We start from the raw sequence: 17,893 nt of genomic DNA, 5'->3' as shown, positions 1-17,893 counted from the left end.
CGGAGCACAGGCTCCAGACGCGCAGGCTCAGTGGCCATGGCCCACGGGCCCAGCCGCTCCGCGGCATGTGGGATCTTCCCGGACCGGGGCACGAACCCGTGTCCCCTGCATCGGCAGGCGGACTCTCAACCACTGCGCCACCAGGGAAGCCCTCCCCTTAAACTCTTGATATTAGCAATCTTTCATATCATTTGGTGTTTTTTTGGTAATACTGGTAAAAAACGGCAATACTAGTAAGTAATAATGGTGCCTACTCTAATAATTGCTTCACTTTTCCTGAAATTAACCATTGGTCAGATTTTTCACATTCAGTTTCAGACATTTAGTCTGTTGGTTTATTAGAATATTCCCACTGACTTTTGTCTCACTTTTCCTAGGGGAAATGCAGGTGGAATTCTAGCAGTTTGGAATATTAAGGAATTAAACTTAAGGGATAAAACAGGGCAGTTCTCCAGTTTGAATGTCTTGTGTATTCATAATCTCAATATAAGTTCTGGATTGGTAGTTTTGCCTGTATGTCTCTAAAGACTAATATCTCATTTAATACTTTCTAATAAGGTAGAAAATACTTAGAACCTCTTTCTTTTCAAGTAGTCATTGAGTCAACATTTATTCAAAACAGGCTGTCATAGCTTACAGGGAATGATATCTTCTTAGTATTCAAAGAAATTGGGAAGCCCCATTCTAGTTGACTCTTAGCTAGTCAATACCTGTGACTGACATAGTACTTGTGGCAGATCAAGCAGTTAATTCTTTTGAAGATGGAGAGATGATAGAGAAATTAACCATGTGATAAATATTTATATGTTTGATATTTAATGGTACATTCAAAGATCATGTGGATTTTAAATCCATGAAATAAAGAGACTGGAGAAAGGGGTACTGAGAAAATCAAATGTATGTGTAAAGATAATAAGTTTATTAAAATGAATGTAAGATAGTGAAGAGTGATTTTTATGGCATTTTGTGTAAAAATGGGATTCCCAATTTTTGTTTCCATTTTGGAGGCATGGTTCTGAAGTTATTATTAAAGTTTATAATTCTATAAATAAGTATTTATTTTAAGCATACCTTTTAGACAGTATATATGATTTATTAACGGTCATTATGAACTCCTAAAACCCCTCTAATTTTGATTGCAGATGTTGTAGAACCAGTACTAGTCCAAGGAAATAGTAACAGAAGATCTGTCAGTACCCTCAAACCTTGTGCTAAGGATGCATATATGCTTTTCCAGGTATTTCAGTTGATAAGAATAATTTTTATTATACAATATAGTTTTGTATGAATTTTTGATTTTGGAATTTTGTATCTGATTCAGTTTTTTAAGCGTCATTTTTTTTAATTGTCCAATTTTATAGTGTCAAAGAGGTACAGGTTACCCCCACTATCTGACAGTAGCACATTTCTGTGAAACCTTTCATAAGCCAAAATGGCCTAAAGTGAAAAAGCAATTACCTTAGTACACAATTACCTAACGAATGCACAAAATAGATCGAGATAAAGCACAGATGCTCACAGACACAGTTCAAAGCTATGGCAGCTTGATGCTGAGATGCTGAGTGTAGTTCCCGGGGAAAGAGCTTGGCAGTACCACTGTTGCTGCCTAGGGTGTGTGCTGCCTCTACTATGGGCTCGCTGCAAAGCAAGTGCTGACACGATTTTCACTTTTGCCTTTTTTTTTTTTTTTTTTTTCTGTAAAAGTGAAAATCCTCTTCAGATTTCTTCTGGTTAGAGAAAACAGGTGCTAACATAGGTCTTCTGTAAAAGCTAAGTGGTAAAGCGAACTTTTGAAAAGCCCGTGATACCTGTATTTAAAAAAAATTCTAAAACATTAAAGAGCATCTATAGCTAATTAACATGATGAAATGTTATGTTTCACTTTAAGGAAATAAAATGAATTAAACCCTGAACTAGATATATTAGGGATGACTAGTCATATAAAATACTTCCTTTAATAGGAAAATTAAAGTACTAAATTTCTGTTCTACCTAATGTAATTTGATATGCAAATACCTGATTTTTACATTACTTGTCGTGAATAAAATAAGATTAACCTGCACTAAAATTTTATTAATTTTGGTTAAAGGGTTAAGTGGTTTTTCATTAAAACCATGTTAGAATAACCACTTATCTGTGCACTCTATATATTTAGTTTACTTACATAATCAACTATACAATTAATCAAAATTTGAATTACCAGTACTTAGTTTCTAAGGAGTAAAACCTATTATTTAAGAAGAGATACTTCAAAAAAAATTTTGTGAACTATAAAATGAAAGGACATTTCATTCCAGCATGTGAAATATTTTATTTATTTTTTATTCATTGTTTGATTTATTTTCCCAGGACCTTTGTCAGTTGGTTAATGCTGATGCCCCTTACTGGCTAGTAGGCATGACAGAAATGACCCGAACATTTGGCCTCGAATTACTTGAGTCAGTCTTGAATGATTTTCCACAAGTCTTTTTACAAGTAAGCCATTTGTAGTATCTTGCAACAAAATTAATCTTTAATTTTTTCACAGATACTTTTCAAGAGAGTAACATGTATTTTTCCCCCACATTAAAAAATGCAAAAAATTATAACCTTAGACTTTAGACATATAATAATTTGCTGATATCTTAATTTTTGTTGTGCCCAAGCAGTTTGAAATTTTAACATTAGAAGGAATTCCTAGAGTGTCTAGTCAAGCATTTCCCAATCTAAGGGTGTACAGAGGAATGTGGTACGTGAGCTATTTTTATAATATTTAAAAGCCTTAAAAAATTGTCACTAATTTTTTTACTTGTTTGTATGCAGCTTTGTGCTTTAACATAATTTAAATGGAAGAAAGAAGTCGTCAATGCTTAATAAATTTAATGTGCTATACAGAATATTTCAAAACAGAAGGTTAATAGGGGAAAAAGTGAGAAAGAATTCAAACTTTTCATTTTACCTGTAAGAAGCTAAAGTCCAAAAGTGATTCAGTGATTTACATGGGGTTCTTTAGTTATTAGCAGATCTTGAACAAAAACTTAGAACTTTTAACTACTACTCTAGCTCCTTTCCCTACCATGCTGCCCCTCCCTAAGTCATCTATTTTATCCTTGATTTTACCTAAAAATGTGTGAATCAAGTGAGAAAAAAGTAGAAGGTCCTTTAGCCCAAGAGTTGGGACTGAAACTTTTACTACATGGTTCATAATTTTTGGTCCGTGTTAGACAACTGTTCAGTGCTTTCAATGATAACAATATTAACTGATGATTCCCTTTCTTGTATTAGTATAGGATAAGTGTAGATACAACTCGACTAATCATCTTGTATAAACTGATAGCTGTAACAGCTACCACTTTGGACTGCCTACTCCGTGCTGTGACTTTGCTAAATTCCTTATGTATCATACTCTCTTTAAGCTGCACAAATGCCTGAGAAGTACCAGTTATTCCTACTTTACACAGGAGGAAGCTAAGACTTTAAGAGGGTTAAATAATTTGTCTAAGGTTTCATAGTTTGTAAGTGCCCTCACCCTCTAGCCACAGTGTCATTCTTGTTGTTCCTAAATGACCCAGGTGGACTCCTGCTCCTAGGCCTTTGTACTTCCTGCTTCCTGAACCCGGAATGCTTTTCTCCCATATGGCTTGTTCTCTTACTCTTTTGAGGTCTTTACTCAATGGTCAACCTACCAGATAAACTTTCCTCACCACTTTGTAAAATGGCGGCTGTTTTTCATGGCAGCACCCTTGTCTTTCTTACTCCTTGTTATTTTTCTTTGTATCACTTATTTCCTCCTGACATATGTATTTGTACATTAGTTGATCTCACTTCCCCTACAGGAAAGTAAGCTCTATGAGGCAGGGACTTAGTTCACTGTTGTATAGGTGCCTATAGTGGTGCCTGGCATATGACAGGTGTTCAATAAATATTTAAATGAATGAGTGAATGAATTTGTAAATGAATTTGAATTTGACGAGATCGGGTGCGTTCAGGGTGGTATGGCCATAGACAATGAATTTGAATTTGAAATGTCTATAGTTTGGATTATGTTTTTTAATTTTGTAGGAAAAGATTTGAAAAAATGTTTCCAGATTTATTGTACCCATAATCTATTCTACTTTATTCTTCCTGCTATAATGCAGAGGAGAAAAAAGAATTATTCTGTGTAAGATCCTAAAATTTACACCTACAAAGTTTTCTTCAAGAGAGAAATATTTGCTTTCATTCACTCATTATTCACTCATCCAATCAAAATTTACCAATCCCTTACAATATGCTAGTCCATGTGTTCAGTGTCAAGGATACAGAATTTAAATAAGACAGATAAAATTCCTGCCCTTGCGGCACTTACCAATCTAATTGGAAGAAAAACATTAACTGAATGATAAGCCATGATGAGTGCTGTGAGGGAAAAGTATAAAAAGTGCTATGGAAATGAGTAACATAGGTACCAAACCTGGTGGAGAGTTGGTGATGAATGAAGGCTATGAAGCTTTCACCTGAAAGATAAAGAGTAGTTAGTTGGGGGAAATAGGTAGTATAGGAAAAGAATATTCCAGAGCAGTGGCTCTAAGAAAGGATCTGTCTTCTCTTTTAGAAAATAAGCTTTATAAGGGCAGGGACAAAATCGAACTTAACCTTGAATTCCTTTACCTAGCACAGTGCTTGGTACATATTAAACAGTCAGCAAGTAAATGCTGAATAAATCATTGAAATGTGAGTAAAAAAAGCAGTCTTTTACCTTCTTCAAAATAAAATCAGTGAGTTATAGGACTAATTATACTTATTAATCAAAGATGACTTTTGGCTTTCTGGCTTGAGCAATGTGTTGCTTGCTACTAAGGTGGAATACTCTATGGGCAGAACTTTTGCTAGAAAGGATAGTTTATTCAGTTTTGAACTTACTCATTTTGAGATACCTGAGTGTACACAAAATGGTAGTTTAATTTATACATCTCGAGCTCAGAAGTAAGGTTTTGGGCTAAAGTTATAAATTTAAACTTCACTGGCATATAGTTGCTAATTGAAGGTATGGGAGTGAATGAGATCACCTATGGCGATAACATATGGAAGTGAGGACCTGATATTCTGGAGCTCTGAGGAACCTCATTGTTAAATGGTTGGGCATGAAAGGATGAGCATACAAAAGAGACTAAGAACATGGGGGCCAGAAATGTAGGAATGTATCTGAGAGACTGTGGCATAATAAAAGACAAAAGCAGAGAAAGCTTCAAGATGAACCAAGTAATCAGTTATGTCAGGTGCTTCAAAGAAATTTGGTAAGACTGAAAGGGCAGTGTTTGTCCACAGAGATCATGAGTATAATGAGAATAGTTTCAGTGGAGATGGAGTGGTTGATGGGGGTTGTGGAGGAAACCCAGTTGCAGCTAGTTGAATAGTGAGGGGGAAAAGTGAATAGATAAAACTTTTCAGAGTTGTCTGTAATATTTATGAATTAACCAATACCTAAGGTTATTTAATAAAGTATGAAAACGGACTTAACTATGCTTTTCATTTTGTTAGTGAAACTACTGTAGATTTGAGAGTAGAATTTCAAATCACTTAACTCTTAAGATCCCATTTTTTGGGGGGAAGAATTAAAAGTACATTAAAATGGATATAAAAGCAATTATACTCCAATAAAGATGTTTAAAAAAATGGATATAAAAGACTAGAAGGATATATATTTGGAGTCAACAATGATGACTCACTAACTTATCTCTGGGAGGTGAGATGAAGCAAAGCTTTTATTTTTTACTTATCTGTGTTTTCATTCTTTTTTTTTCTCTAGTGAAGCTGATTTTTTTTCCTTGAATGAACCTGATTTTTTAAAAAAAATACATTTTACAAATTTTGTGATTCTGAACAGATAAACTGCTCTATGCCTTATTTTTCCTTTTTTTGGTAAGATTAAAGGATTAGATTGGTAGATTTGCGGCTTCAATGAAATTGAGATGCTTAAAACAACAGAATAATATATATTTGAGATTAGACATTAAATATAGACTGGACTTTGTATTGTCAGTATAATGGGACTACTTTTGGCTAATATAGTCAAGGCATTAATAGGTTAAGGGAGCTTTTCTGCATAATATGCCATAATTCTAAGTAAAATTTAAGAATTCTTTGCAAGATTCCCAGACTTTAAAATAATCATGCTTGTTTGTCATTGTGTTTTTATCAGCTTTTTGTGTTCTGTTCAAGCAATCTAAGTAGAACAAAATATTAATTAGTAAATCTTCTGTGCATGAATAGAATTATCTTTGCAAAATAAAATCTGAATTATATAATTTATTATACTTTATTAATCAGATTTTTGGTCAGCTGCCTATTTAAATGCTTTATCTGTTTGAATTTGTGTAATGTATTTTCTTTCTTTTGTTCTTTATGTTTTTAATTGCTAGTGTCCTACTAAAATTAAAATTCCTAGTAATAAACATCGTTTTAATTCCAAAATTATTAAATGTTCAACTTAGATTCTTTTTAAAACTTCTTGAAATATTGTTTGATCTTATATTCTCAAAGAACAATACTAATTTCAGAATTGTGTGTAAACTGGTAAAATAATAAACTGTATAAACTTATAATAAAGCTAAATTATTCATACTGATTATTAAAGATTATTATTAACTGTGAGACTGTTTTATAAGCATTAAGTACAAACTAAGTTAATTCTTCTTTTTTTTCTTTTTTTTTTAATCTTTGCAAATAGCATCAGGAATTTAGTTTCCTCCTCAAAGAAAGGGTATGTCCTCTTGTGATAAAGCTCTTTTCTCCAAATATAAAGTTCAGACAAGGTTCCAGCACTTCATCTTCTCCAGCACCAGTTGAAAAACCATATTTTCCTATCTGCATGCGTTTGCTGAGAGTAGTATCTGTTCTGATTAAGCAATTTTACAGTCTTTTGGTAAGTGCTAATTTTTATATGTGTTTGTGTGTGTAATCGCATGAAGTCTCTTCTGAGAAGATGATGTATTTAGCTTTTTCACTTCAGTTAAGCAAACTTTTTTTTTCGAGTACCTATAGGTATTCTCTTAGGTACTCAAAAGTTCATTCTTCCCTTTCTTATGTTTATGTGGCATTTTTAATGTATGTAAAGAAGAGTGATGGCCTATTATCAGATTTGGTGAATTCTAGCATAAGAAATCAATTTTTACTTTCAGTCTAATATTGTATCTATTTTGCATAAATTTTTGGATGCAGGGTATGTTGTGATATTCCAGATCATAATTCTTTCAATGTGATGATTGACTCTTAAATATTTTTCAGAGAAAATGGTATATGATGGTATGTTTCTTTTTAATTTTATGTTAAGTCAAATTCAGCATTTTACCTTAATTTTAATTAACAAAAGTAATTGGTTAGGGCTTCCCTGGTGGTGCAGTGGTTGAGAATCTGCCTGCCAATGTGGGGGACACGGGTTCGAGCCCTGGTCTGGGAAGATCCCACATGTTGCAGAGCAACTAGGCCCGTGAGCCACAACTACTGAGCCTGCGTGCCTGGAGCCTGTGCTCCACAACAAGAGAGGCCGTAATAGTGAGAGGCCCGTGCACCGCGATGAAGAGTGGCCCCCACTTGCCGCAACTAGAGAAAGCCCTCGCACAGAACCGAAGACCCAACACAGCCAAAAATAAATAAATAAATTAATTAATTAAAAAAAAAAAGTTCTCAGCACAAGAAAAAAGAATTTAAAAAAAAAAAGAGGGCTTCCCTGTTAGTGCAGTGGTTGAGAGTCTGCCTGCCGACACAGGGGACGTGGGTTCATGCCCCGGTCCGGGAAGATCCCATATGCCGTGGAGTAGCTAGGTCTGTGAGCCATGGCCGCTGAGCCTGCGCGTCTGGAGCCTGTGCTCCGCAACGGGAGAGGCCACAACAGTGAGAGGCCCGCATACTGCAAAAAAAAAAAAAAAAAAAAAAAAATTGGTTATAGATCATCTATGAAAAGCCAATCTGCTACATGTTAGCAATTACCAACAACATAACAAACTGTTAGACCGTATCGGTAGTTTATACTAAATTCTGTGGAGACTATTTTTAAAAAAAGGTTTTTTCCATATTTATATTATACTTGTCATAGATGTTCTTTTCCTATTCCAAGTCCATTTATGTAAAATGCATTTAGAACTAGTCTTTATAAGCACTGTAGTTATAATTATTTCTGGCCACGTGAGGTATATCTATAATATATTTAATACATTGTTTGGCAATACTGTAGGAAATCAAGTCATTTCAGAATGTGTTGCTAAAAATGAAACTACAGCACTCCCTAACACCATACACAATAATAAACTCCAAATGGATTAAAGACCTAAATGTAAGACCAGACACTATAAAGCTCTTAGGGGAAAACATAGGAAGAACACTCTTTGATGTAAATCACAGCAAGATCTTTTTTGACCTACCTCCTAGAGTAATGAAAATAAAAACAAAAATAAACAAATGGGACCTAATGAAACTTAAAAGCTTTTGCACAGCAAAGGAAACTATAAAGAAGACAAAAAGACAACCTCAGAATGGGAGTAAATATTTGCAAACAAATCAACAGACAAAGGATTAATCTCCAAAATATATAAACAGCTCATGCAGCTTAATATTAAAAAAACAAACAACCCAATCCAAAAATGGGCAGAAGACCTAAATAGACATTTCTCCAAAGAAGACATACACATGGCCGCGAGGCACAAGAAAAGGTACTCAACACCACTAATTATTAGAGAAATGCAAATCAAGACTACAATGAGGTATTACCTCACACCGGTTAGAATGTGCATCATCAGAAAATCTATAAACAACAAATGCTGGAGAGGGTGTGGAGAAAAGGGAACCCTCTTGCACTGTTGGTGGGAATGTAAATTGATACAGCCACTATGGAGAACAGTATGGAGGTTCCTTAAAAAAATCTAAAAATAGAATTACCATATGACCCAGCAATCCCACTACTGGGCATATACCCAGAGAAAACCATAATTCAAAAAGACACATGCACCCCAGTGTTCATTGCAGCACTATTTACAGTAGCCAGGTGATGGAAGCAACCTAAATGCCCATCCACAGACAAATGGATAAAGAAGATGTGGTACAGGTATGCAATGGAATATTACTCAGCCATAAAAAGGAACAAAATTGGGTCATTCGTAGAGGTGTGGATGGACCTAGAGATTGTCATACAGAGTGAAGTAAGTCAGAAAGAGAAAAACAGATATCGTATATTAATGCACATATGTCGAATCTAGAAAAATGGTACAGATGAACCAGTTTGCAAGGCAGAGATGGTGACACAAACATAGAGAACAAACGTATGGAGAACAAGGGGGGAAAGCGGGGAGGGGGGTGATGGTGGTGGGATGAATTGGGAGATTGGGCTTGACGTATATACACTAATATGTATAAAATAGATAACTAATAAGAACCTGCTATATGAGAAAAACAAAGTTAAATTAAAAAAAAAAAAGAATGTGCTGCTATTTAGGGAACTGTAAACTATCAGGGCTTGGTGCCAAGGGTTTAAGAGTCTTTTAAAGTTCTTTTTTAAGAAAGGTAGATTAGTTTCCCTAAAGATGGAAAGTTTTTACCTATCAGTTGTTATATTTTCTGTATTGTGTTTATTTATAGTCTGTTTCTATCCACAAAGAAACTTTTAAAAAAATGTACAGCAGAGTGACAAGATGATAGAATAGGAAGCTCCAGGCGCTCTAGCCCTCATGGAGACACCAACTTAACAATATACAGAACAGATTGCCCTTGTGAGAACTTTAGAAACCAGCTTAGAAATTACAGCACCCCAGGCAAGTCCAAGGCTAAGAAAAGGTTCATTAGAGTGGGTAGGAAAACCCATTGCACTTACCCGCTGTACCTCATCCCACTCCTGGCACAGCACAGCATGGTATGATCAAGGGAAATTCCCAACTTATGGCTTCTCCTTCAGGTGGAAAAGAAGGGTGAAATATGCAACCAATGTCCTGACTTTTGGGGGTACTGCCCAAGGGACTGATTTTTGTCTCAGCTGACTCTTGGACACTTAAAAGAAAGGCAGCAACATACTTGGGCGCCTGGGGGCCTGCTGAGATCAAAGTCAAGCCCTGTGGCTTGCCACAGCACCAGGGAGATTATAGTAACACAGACGGACACCAGGGGAAGCACCAATACCTTGACTTGATACAGCACCACAGACTGCAGTACTACATACAGACACCAGGGGGAGCGCCTGAGTAGAAATCGGCAAACGTCTTTAGCTGGGAAATTACACACATAAGCCCAGACAGGACACATTGACAGAAAAGGTTTGAGAGGACCCCAAAATCTCTAGCTGGGCTGATTGGTAAAGATCTTTCCCTGTACAAAGCCAGCCCATAAAGACTAAAAGAGTTAGCTGTTTTTTCAAATGCCCAAATTTCAACAGAAAATAAGAAGACATACAAATAAACAGGAAAACATGGCCTAACCAAAGGAGCAAAATAAACCTCCAGAAATTGTCCCTAAAGAAATGGAGATAAGTGAGTTACCCAACAAAGAATTCAAAATAACCATCACAAAGATGCTCAGAGAGCTAAAAGAGAACACAGACAACTAGTCAGGAAAATGGTGTATGAACAAAATGAGAATATCAGCAAAGAGAAACTATAAAAAAGAACCAAACAAATTCTGAAGCTGAAGAATACAATAACTGAATTGAAAAAATTCACTAGAGGAAATAGACCACAGACTGGATCAAGCAGAAGGAAGAATCAGCAAAGTTGAAGACAGGTTATTTGAAATTATCAAGTCAGAGGAGCAAAAAGAAAAAAGAATGAAGAGACCCTGTGGGACACCTCAAGTAGACCAGTATATGCATGTCTAGGAAAAACACACTGTATTTTACTTTCACACTCACAATACCTCTGTAACCAAACGTGGATATTTTTCCCACACTGACCAGTTCTCTGACAGCCAGGTGTCTTACATTTTGATTAAATTCTGATATCTGCCAGAGTTAGCACAGGCCCCATAGGTTAAGGGATCAGTCCACGAGACTGTCCCCTGTTTTAGATGCCAGTCCCAAGTAGTGGATCCCCAGGTTACCAACAACTTCTGTCTAACTTGGCTACAAATTGGAGGTTCTCACGACCCCTTCTTGGGGTTCAATAACTTGATAAAGTGACTCACAGAACCCAGGAAAACATTTTACTTACTTTTGCCAATTTCTTAGCAAGGATATTTTAAAGGATATCAATGAACAGGCAGATAAAGAGATACATAGGGTGAATTCCGGAAGGGTCCTGAGAGCAGGAGCTTCTGTCCCTGTGAAGCTGGGGTATACCACCCTTCTGTCATGTAAATGTGTTCACTAACCTGGATGTTCCCCAAACTCCATATTTTGGCGATTTTTAGGGAGGTTTCATCATATAGGCATGATTGATTATTAACTCAATTTCCACCCCTCTTCCCACTCCAGAGAATGGAGGGTGGGGCTGAAAGTACCAAGCTTCTAATCATGGTTTGCTCTTTCTGGTAACTAACCCCTATCCCAGAGTCCATTGAGAGTTGCCTCATTAGAACAAAAGATACTCCTGTTACCTACAAAGTTCCAAGGGATTTAGGAGGTCTGTGTCAGATGCTCCTATCATTCAGGAAATTACAAGGGTTTTAGGAGATATGTGTCAGGAACTGGGGTCAGAAGTCAATTCTTAGAACAAAGGACGCTCCTAGCCACCCCTATTTACAAGGGTTTTAGGAGCTCTCCTAAAATCAGGGGTGGAGACCAACATATATATTTCTTATTATTTCACAATGCATTATGGGAGTCTTAGATGAGGAGGAAAGGGGGCAGAGAGCTTATTTGAAGAAGTAACGGCTGAAACTCCCCAAATTTGAAGAAGGAAATGGACATACAAATTCATGAAGCTCAAAGAATTCCAACTGGGATTAATTCAAGAGACCCAAGCCAAGACACATTATAATCAAGCTGTCAAAAGTCACAGACAAAATATCTTTAAAGCAGAAAAAGAAGAGTGATTCTTCATGTGCAAGGGAGTGTTCATAAGATTTTCAGTAGACTTCTCAGCAGAAACCTTGCCAGCCAGAAGGGAATGGGGTGATATATTCAAAGTACTGAAAGAAAAAACTGTCAATCAAGAATACTAATCAAAACTTTCCTTCAAAATGAAGGAGAAATGAAGTCTTTCCCAGATGAACAAAAACTGAGAGAGTTTATTACCTGTGACTAGGCCGAATATATATCACTTCACTATTTATTCCCTAAGTATTATCAGAGTTGTCTTGGTAGGGCTTCTCTCTCTTGCCTCTCTAAAATACATGTTTAACTAGTTAAATTAACATAAGGCTATAGAAAGAGATTTCTCCTTTTCCTTTTCATATCCACTAATCAGAAATGGAGAACCCCATCTTTTTTCTGTTCTCCACAATAATGCAGCATGCTTACATCTTCACCACAGCAAATGCAGAATTCACATTTTGTTTCTGTTCCCAAATCAAGAATTACCAACTTAATTATCTTTTATTTTTATAATACTTGGTGCTGAATTGTATCCCTTCAAAATTTATATGTTGAAGCCCTAACCCCCCCACTGTGACAGTATTTGGAGATGAGATCTTTGGGAGACAATTAGGTTAGACGAGGTCATGAAGGTAGGGCCCCCATGATAGAATTAGTGACCTTATACAAAGAGATACTGGAGAGCATGCTCTCTCTCTCTGTCTGCCATGTGACAACACAGTAGTAAGGCAGCTGCCTGCAAGCCAGAAAAAGAGCCCTCACCAGAACCCAACCATGCTGCCACCCCGATATCAGACTTCCAGCCTCTAGAACTGTGAGAAATAAATTTCTGTTTTCTAAGCCACCCAGTCTATGGTATTTTGTTATGGCAGCTCAAGCAGACTAAGGCATTTGGTTTCTGTTCACCACTTCTGTTATCTAGTGGTTCATCCAGTGACTTTTTCATAGCTACAGAAATCTTATTCTTTAGTAATTTCAGTTTTAGATGAAATTGCTGATATTGAGTACATATATTCTGGATACTAACAAGTACTTTACATTCATTCATTCATTTAGACTTTACTACAACCCTGTAAAGTAGGCCTTCATATTTCTATTTTACAGCTGAAAAAATGAGGTTCAGGATATTTATGTAGTTTGCCTGAGATCGTACAGTTTATAAGCTGCAGAGCTGCGATGTTAAGTAATTCTTTTACATCCCCAAAACCCACACTCTTAACCCCACTGCATTTTATTCTTCACTGTTTTCTTAGTTCTCATTTCTTCCTCTCTCCAAGGCTGCCAGTGCCACGTTTCCTGTACTGCTCCTGTACCATTCTCTATATTTTGATCTTAGTCTCCTCGATTTGGGGGGACAGAATGGGGAGAGATAAAAGCACAACCAGCTACAGTAAAGATTGAATGTTGCTGTTTGAAGGAAGAGAAAAGCCTGCTTCTATTCTTCACTTATCAATTGGGCGTGATGACCAACTGGTGAAACTTCCCTTCATAACAAGGCAGCTCTAGGACTGTGCTGCAAAGATGAATTCTTCAGATATGACATTAATTCCTAGTGTTATAATTTGTTACATGGAGACTTGACTCATTAGGATGGAACAGTTCAAACATTCTAGTTTCTCCAAGGGCAAAAGTTAGAAGTGTGGTTGTTGTGGGGTGAGGTACGTGATTGGTGTGGAATGCATCTCTCTTATTTCTCTTGTGTTTTCTATATTTAAACCTGGAAATGATACATCTTAAAGGACATACTAGAGTAGTACTTCTTACACTTTTCGGTTGTAGGACCCCTTTATACACTTTAAAAATATTGAGGAGCTTTCATTTATGTGGATTATTTCTAATATTATTTACTGTATTAAAAATTAATCTGAGATGATTCTAAAATCCATTACATGTTAACAGAAAAATTTATTTTCATGAAAGATACCTATATTTTCCAAAGAAAAAAACACATTGTTTTATATTTTTTGCAAATTTCTTTAATGTCTGGCTTAATAGAAGATAGCTGGATTCTCATACCTTCTTCTATTTTCATTATTTTGTGATACGTTGTTTCAGTCAAAGCATATGAAGAAAGTATGTCCTCACAATGATATATAGTTAGAAAAGGCAGAATTATTTTAATGGCATTTTCAGGTAATAGTATATATTCTTCTTCGATCTCATACCAAACTGAACCAGTGACTCTTTCTTAAAGGTGTAGAATATGAAACCATGGTAATGACATTTTTATACTCTGTTACGTTAAAATTCATTGATTCATCTGATGCTTCAATTGTATCCTTTACCCATGCATCATTTATTATGGTTGAGAAAATGTTCCAAATGTTAATACTTTATACAGTACCAAAAATCACACATGTTAATATCAGCAACCATTTATCAGAAGAGTCTTTTGTTTTTAAAAAGCTGTCAAGGTCACAACAGCAGATATAAGTTTTCCAAAATTCTAATTTTTGTTTGAAAGCTTGAATCTTATCATTGACAATAAATACTGTCCATTGTTTCCCCAAAAGTGACAGGCTTACTTGGTTAATTTTTGAGAAAATATCTGCAATATACACAAGTCTAAATAGTCATAGCTTGCCATATACTCTTTTAGTTAAAATGGTTCTCATAGGAGAAAAAAAGTGATTAGTTCAGTTCCCAGCTGTGCCTTTCTTTCAGACAACCATTGTACTTTGATACACAGCAAAAGTACTTCATGTGTACTTCCTGTTTTGTCACACAGAAAATTACAAAGACATGCACATATGGGTCAGCTTTAATAAAATCAATAATTGTATTTTATTTGTTATTTTATTTTTGTTCATTGTGATTGTGGTCCTTAGGTGAAATAGACCCTTTTACTTTTCTTAATTGTGTGTGATGGTGAAGAATACAATGACACTAGTACAGTTCGGTGCTACTGCCTTGATTCTTGCTAAAGCACCAGCTGTTTTACCCACCATTGTTTTGAATCATCAGTACAAATGTCAATACTTTAAAAATGGCAAGTAATATCTTAGTCTTATTACGAAAATAGTGTGATGTTACAGATGTACTGAAATGGTCTGAGGGACCACACTTTGGGAACCACTGCACTGGAGAATCAGTGTTCTTCCCCAGTATTCACCAGCTTATCTCTTATTCTATCAAGTAACTCAGGGCGGAGAAGATAACTAATCTTCTGTTAATATATAGAGAGTGATTAGAAGAAATTAGAATGCTCCAGTCATTCAGGTACAGATATAATATAGGTAGTACACTATATTCTTTCCACGTCCTGTCATCGGAGCTAGGTGCTCTTCTGCTCTCTGATACACTTAGGCTCCATGCCCAGATGTCTTTTTTAGGAACATATCTTTAAGGAGTTTACTAAACTTAGTTGTAAGTGGCTAGCATATCTCTCTTCTGCCTTTGACTTACTGCTTTTAAAAAGGAATGAATGGGCTAAATTGACTTGTGCAACTTAATTTTCCACATCTTTACATATATTTCTCTCACAAAGAATCTTATCACTGACAAATCCACTAGCTATAAGGTTGTTAGCACTAAACAGCTCCTGAGAAATAGACTCCTGCATTTAAATATTCTACAAGACTTTCTTCACTGTCTCCTAAGCAAACAGTTATCTTATGTACATTATACCATATCAGACATCTATGTGGTATTTCGATGAAAATTTCCACCAGGATGGCTTTGATTCATCTTAAACATCAGTTGTCTCTTGACTATTATTTGGTACCAAAGGACTATAGGAATTCAGAAACATTCATCACCCTTCACGCTAGTATAATGGTGTTCACGGAGTACTTTTGTGCCACAAGAGTTGGACTTGGACCATAGATACCTGTTTCATATGAGTGCAGCCTCTTGGAGGAAAGGCTTAACTTAGATTCACAATAGGCACCTTCCATTGATAGATACCCTTGAGGACAATTCATTGTCCTCAGACACTAGTTCTCTGATCAGAGTTTCACACTTGGCAAGGAGGGAAGAAGCAAGAGCAAAGCTCCAGACCCCAGGAGAGAGGCTCTCTCTTTTACCCAAATCACAAGATTTTAGTGGCTGTAGTATAAAATTGAGTGATTGTTTGATTTGTACTCTAGTCACTTTTTCATAGGAGAGGAAATGAAAGGAAACTCTTAAAGGCAAGTTTTATAACATTAATAATTCCTTTGGCTGTGATGTACTTGATGTTTCTGAGAGCCTTTATTTTCTGGCTTGAAAACCTAACCAGTGAGCTTCAATTCTGTCACCATTTTAAATTCTACTTTTACTCTAAAGCAGATAGTACACATTTTGAAGGACCTACTCATGTTAAAACTCTTCAGTAGATAAAACTGTTGCCCAGTGAGTCACTAGCATGATTCTCTCCTTTTCAGTTCTTTACTAAAAGGGGTAATTTTACTTATAAAAAAGAGTAAGCACTGTGCACTTGCATGTCACTTTGTCATGTCTAGGGGATTTTTTTACTCATATTTTTCTCATTTGAGTTCTCAGGAAGGTGCAGGTACTTTTATCCTTTATTTATAAGAAGATTACCTAGCTTGTTGTCATCTACAAAGTTGATGGATAAAGAAGCTGAGCCATGTGATTTCTGATCTAGTGCTTTTCAACCATATCAAGTTTAGGACAGTGACAAAGCTCTGCCTTATGACTTACCCAGTCATAGCAGTCTAAGGATGAAACTATTTTTAGTTATCCCTCTTACTTTATCCTTATAATTATGTCCTATTTTTAAGCATCTACCTAAAAGGCATTAGAAAATACCAACTGCTGAGACTTCGGGCTAAAATCCTGAGGGCTCCTCTATTCTCATAATTCCTTGCCTCGCATTATGCTCACTCATTTTGGAGCACCCCCAGCTAAAACCTCCAATAACCTGCTGTCCTTGGTGTGGAAGTATGATTTAGTTTGGCCTAGCGATCACAATGTCAGGTTAATTCTTACTTCCCAGAGGTCCTGCTGTGTCCTCAACAAGTATGTAACAGAAACAACCTTTGAATAAACTGGTGACTTTTCCTTTGTTCATTCGTTCAGTTATCAGACATTTAATGAATAATGTCAAGAATATGCTTTAAATGTTATTTATTTATAAAGAGCTTGCAAAGGAGATGGCTTATATTAATACCAAAGGTAATAACTAATAGTTAATAATGCAAAACTATGTACCAAGCCTTGTTCTCAGTACTTTATATATCTTACACCTGTCAACTGCTACAGGTTCCTTCTTGATTTCCTACTAGAAAATATATGCCAGACATTCTTTGGCTTATTGCCTCTTTGTTTCTGAAGCAGCATAAGAACATATGGAAAAAGTGTTGGGATATTAATGAAGGGTACATGAGTGTACATGATACATGCTGCCTTCCAGGAATGAGGATGGCATGATGGTGCATAGTGCTTTCTAAAGAATAGGTATAAAAGATTAACCATGTTAGAAGATCATTAGTGTGAGTTTTCGATGATATATTTAGAGAGACACTGACTATTTTTACTGTTATCTTTTCCATATATAACTACTTTTCCCTTCTTTTCTTTTTCTCCACTCCCCATTAAGGATCATAATTTATTTAAAATTAAAAGATTTTATTGGTTTGTCCGTAGGAGTAAGAATAAGAGTATAATTTATAACTCTTAGATTTAAAGAAATATTATTAAAAATGTTGTATTTTTTAGGTAACTGAATGTGAAATATTTCTGTCACTTCTGGTGAAATTTCTGGATGGAGATAAACCACAGTGGCTACGAGCTGTTGCAGTGGAATCAATACACAGACTGTGTGTGCAGCCTCAGCTACTGAGGTAAAACTTTACTCAGCAGTATTTTGTTAAATGGATAGGTTAATATTTATGCTAACAGGAAGAGCTTAAATATTTATTTCAATAATAATTTCTAAACAAAGAAAATTGTGTATTGTATGTATATGGAGGGGTGTATGTG

General features: G+C 35.8%; 1 protein-coding gene across 5 annotated transcripts in view; it reads left to right on the top strand.

Annotated features, from left to right (window-relative positions):
- Positions 1 to 17,893, top strand: part of MON2 (MON2 homolog, regulator of endosome-to-Golgi trafficking) — a 126,400-nt gene that overhangs the window by 28,581 nt on the left and 79,926 nt on the right. For all 5 annotated transcript variants that reach the window (XM_030866417.3, XM_030866416.3, XM_070046383.1 and 2 more), the window contains 4 exons: positions 1,143 to 1,237; positions 2,350 to 2,475; positions 6,689 to 6,883; positions 17,630 to 17,754. In XM_030866417.3, coding sequence (XP_030722277.1) covers positions 1,143 to 1,237; positions 2,350 to 2,475; positions 6,689 to 6,883; positions 17,630 to 17,754 — 541 coding nt within the window. The remainder of the gene's footprint in view (positions 1 to 1,142; positions 1,238 to 2,349; positions 2,476 to 6,688; positions 6,884 to 17,629; positions 17,755 to 17,893) is intronic.

This window comes from Globicephala melas, chromosome 10 (genome assembly GCF_963455315.2).
Source record: "Globicephala melas chromosome 10, mGloMel1.2, whole genome shotgun sequence".
NCBI lineage: Eukaryota > Metazoa > Chordata > Mammalia > Artiodactyla > Delphinidae > Globicephala > Globicephala melas.
Note: the sequence above shows the minus strand (reverse complement) of the source record. Positions and strands in the feature narration are given on the sequence as shown.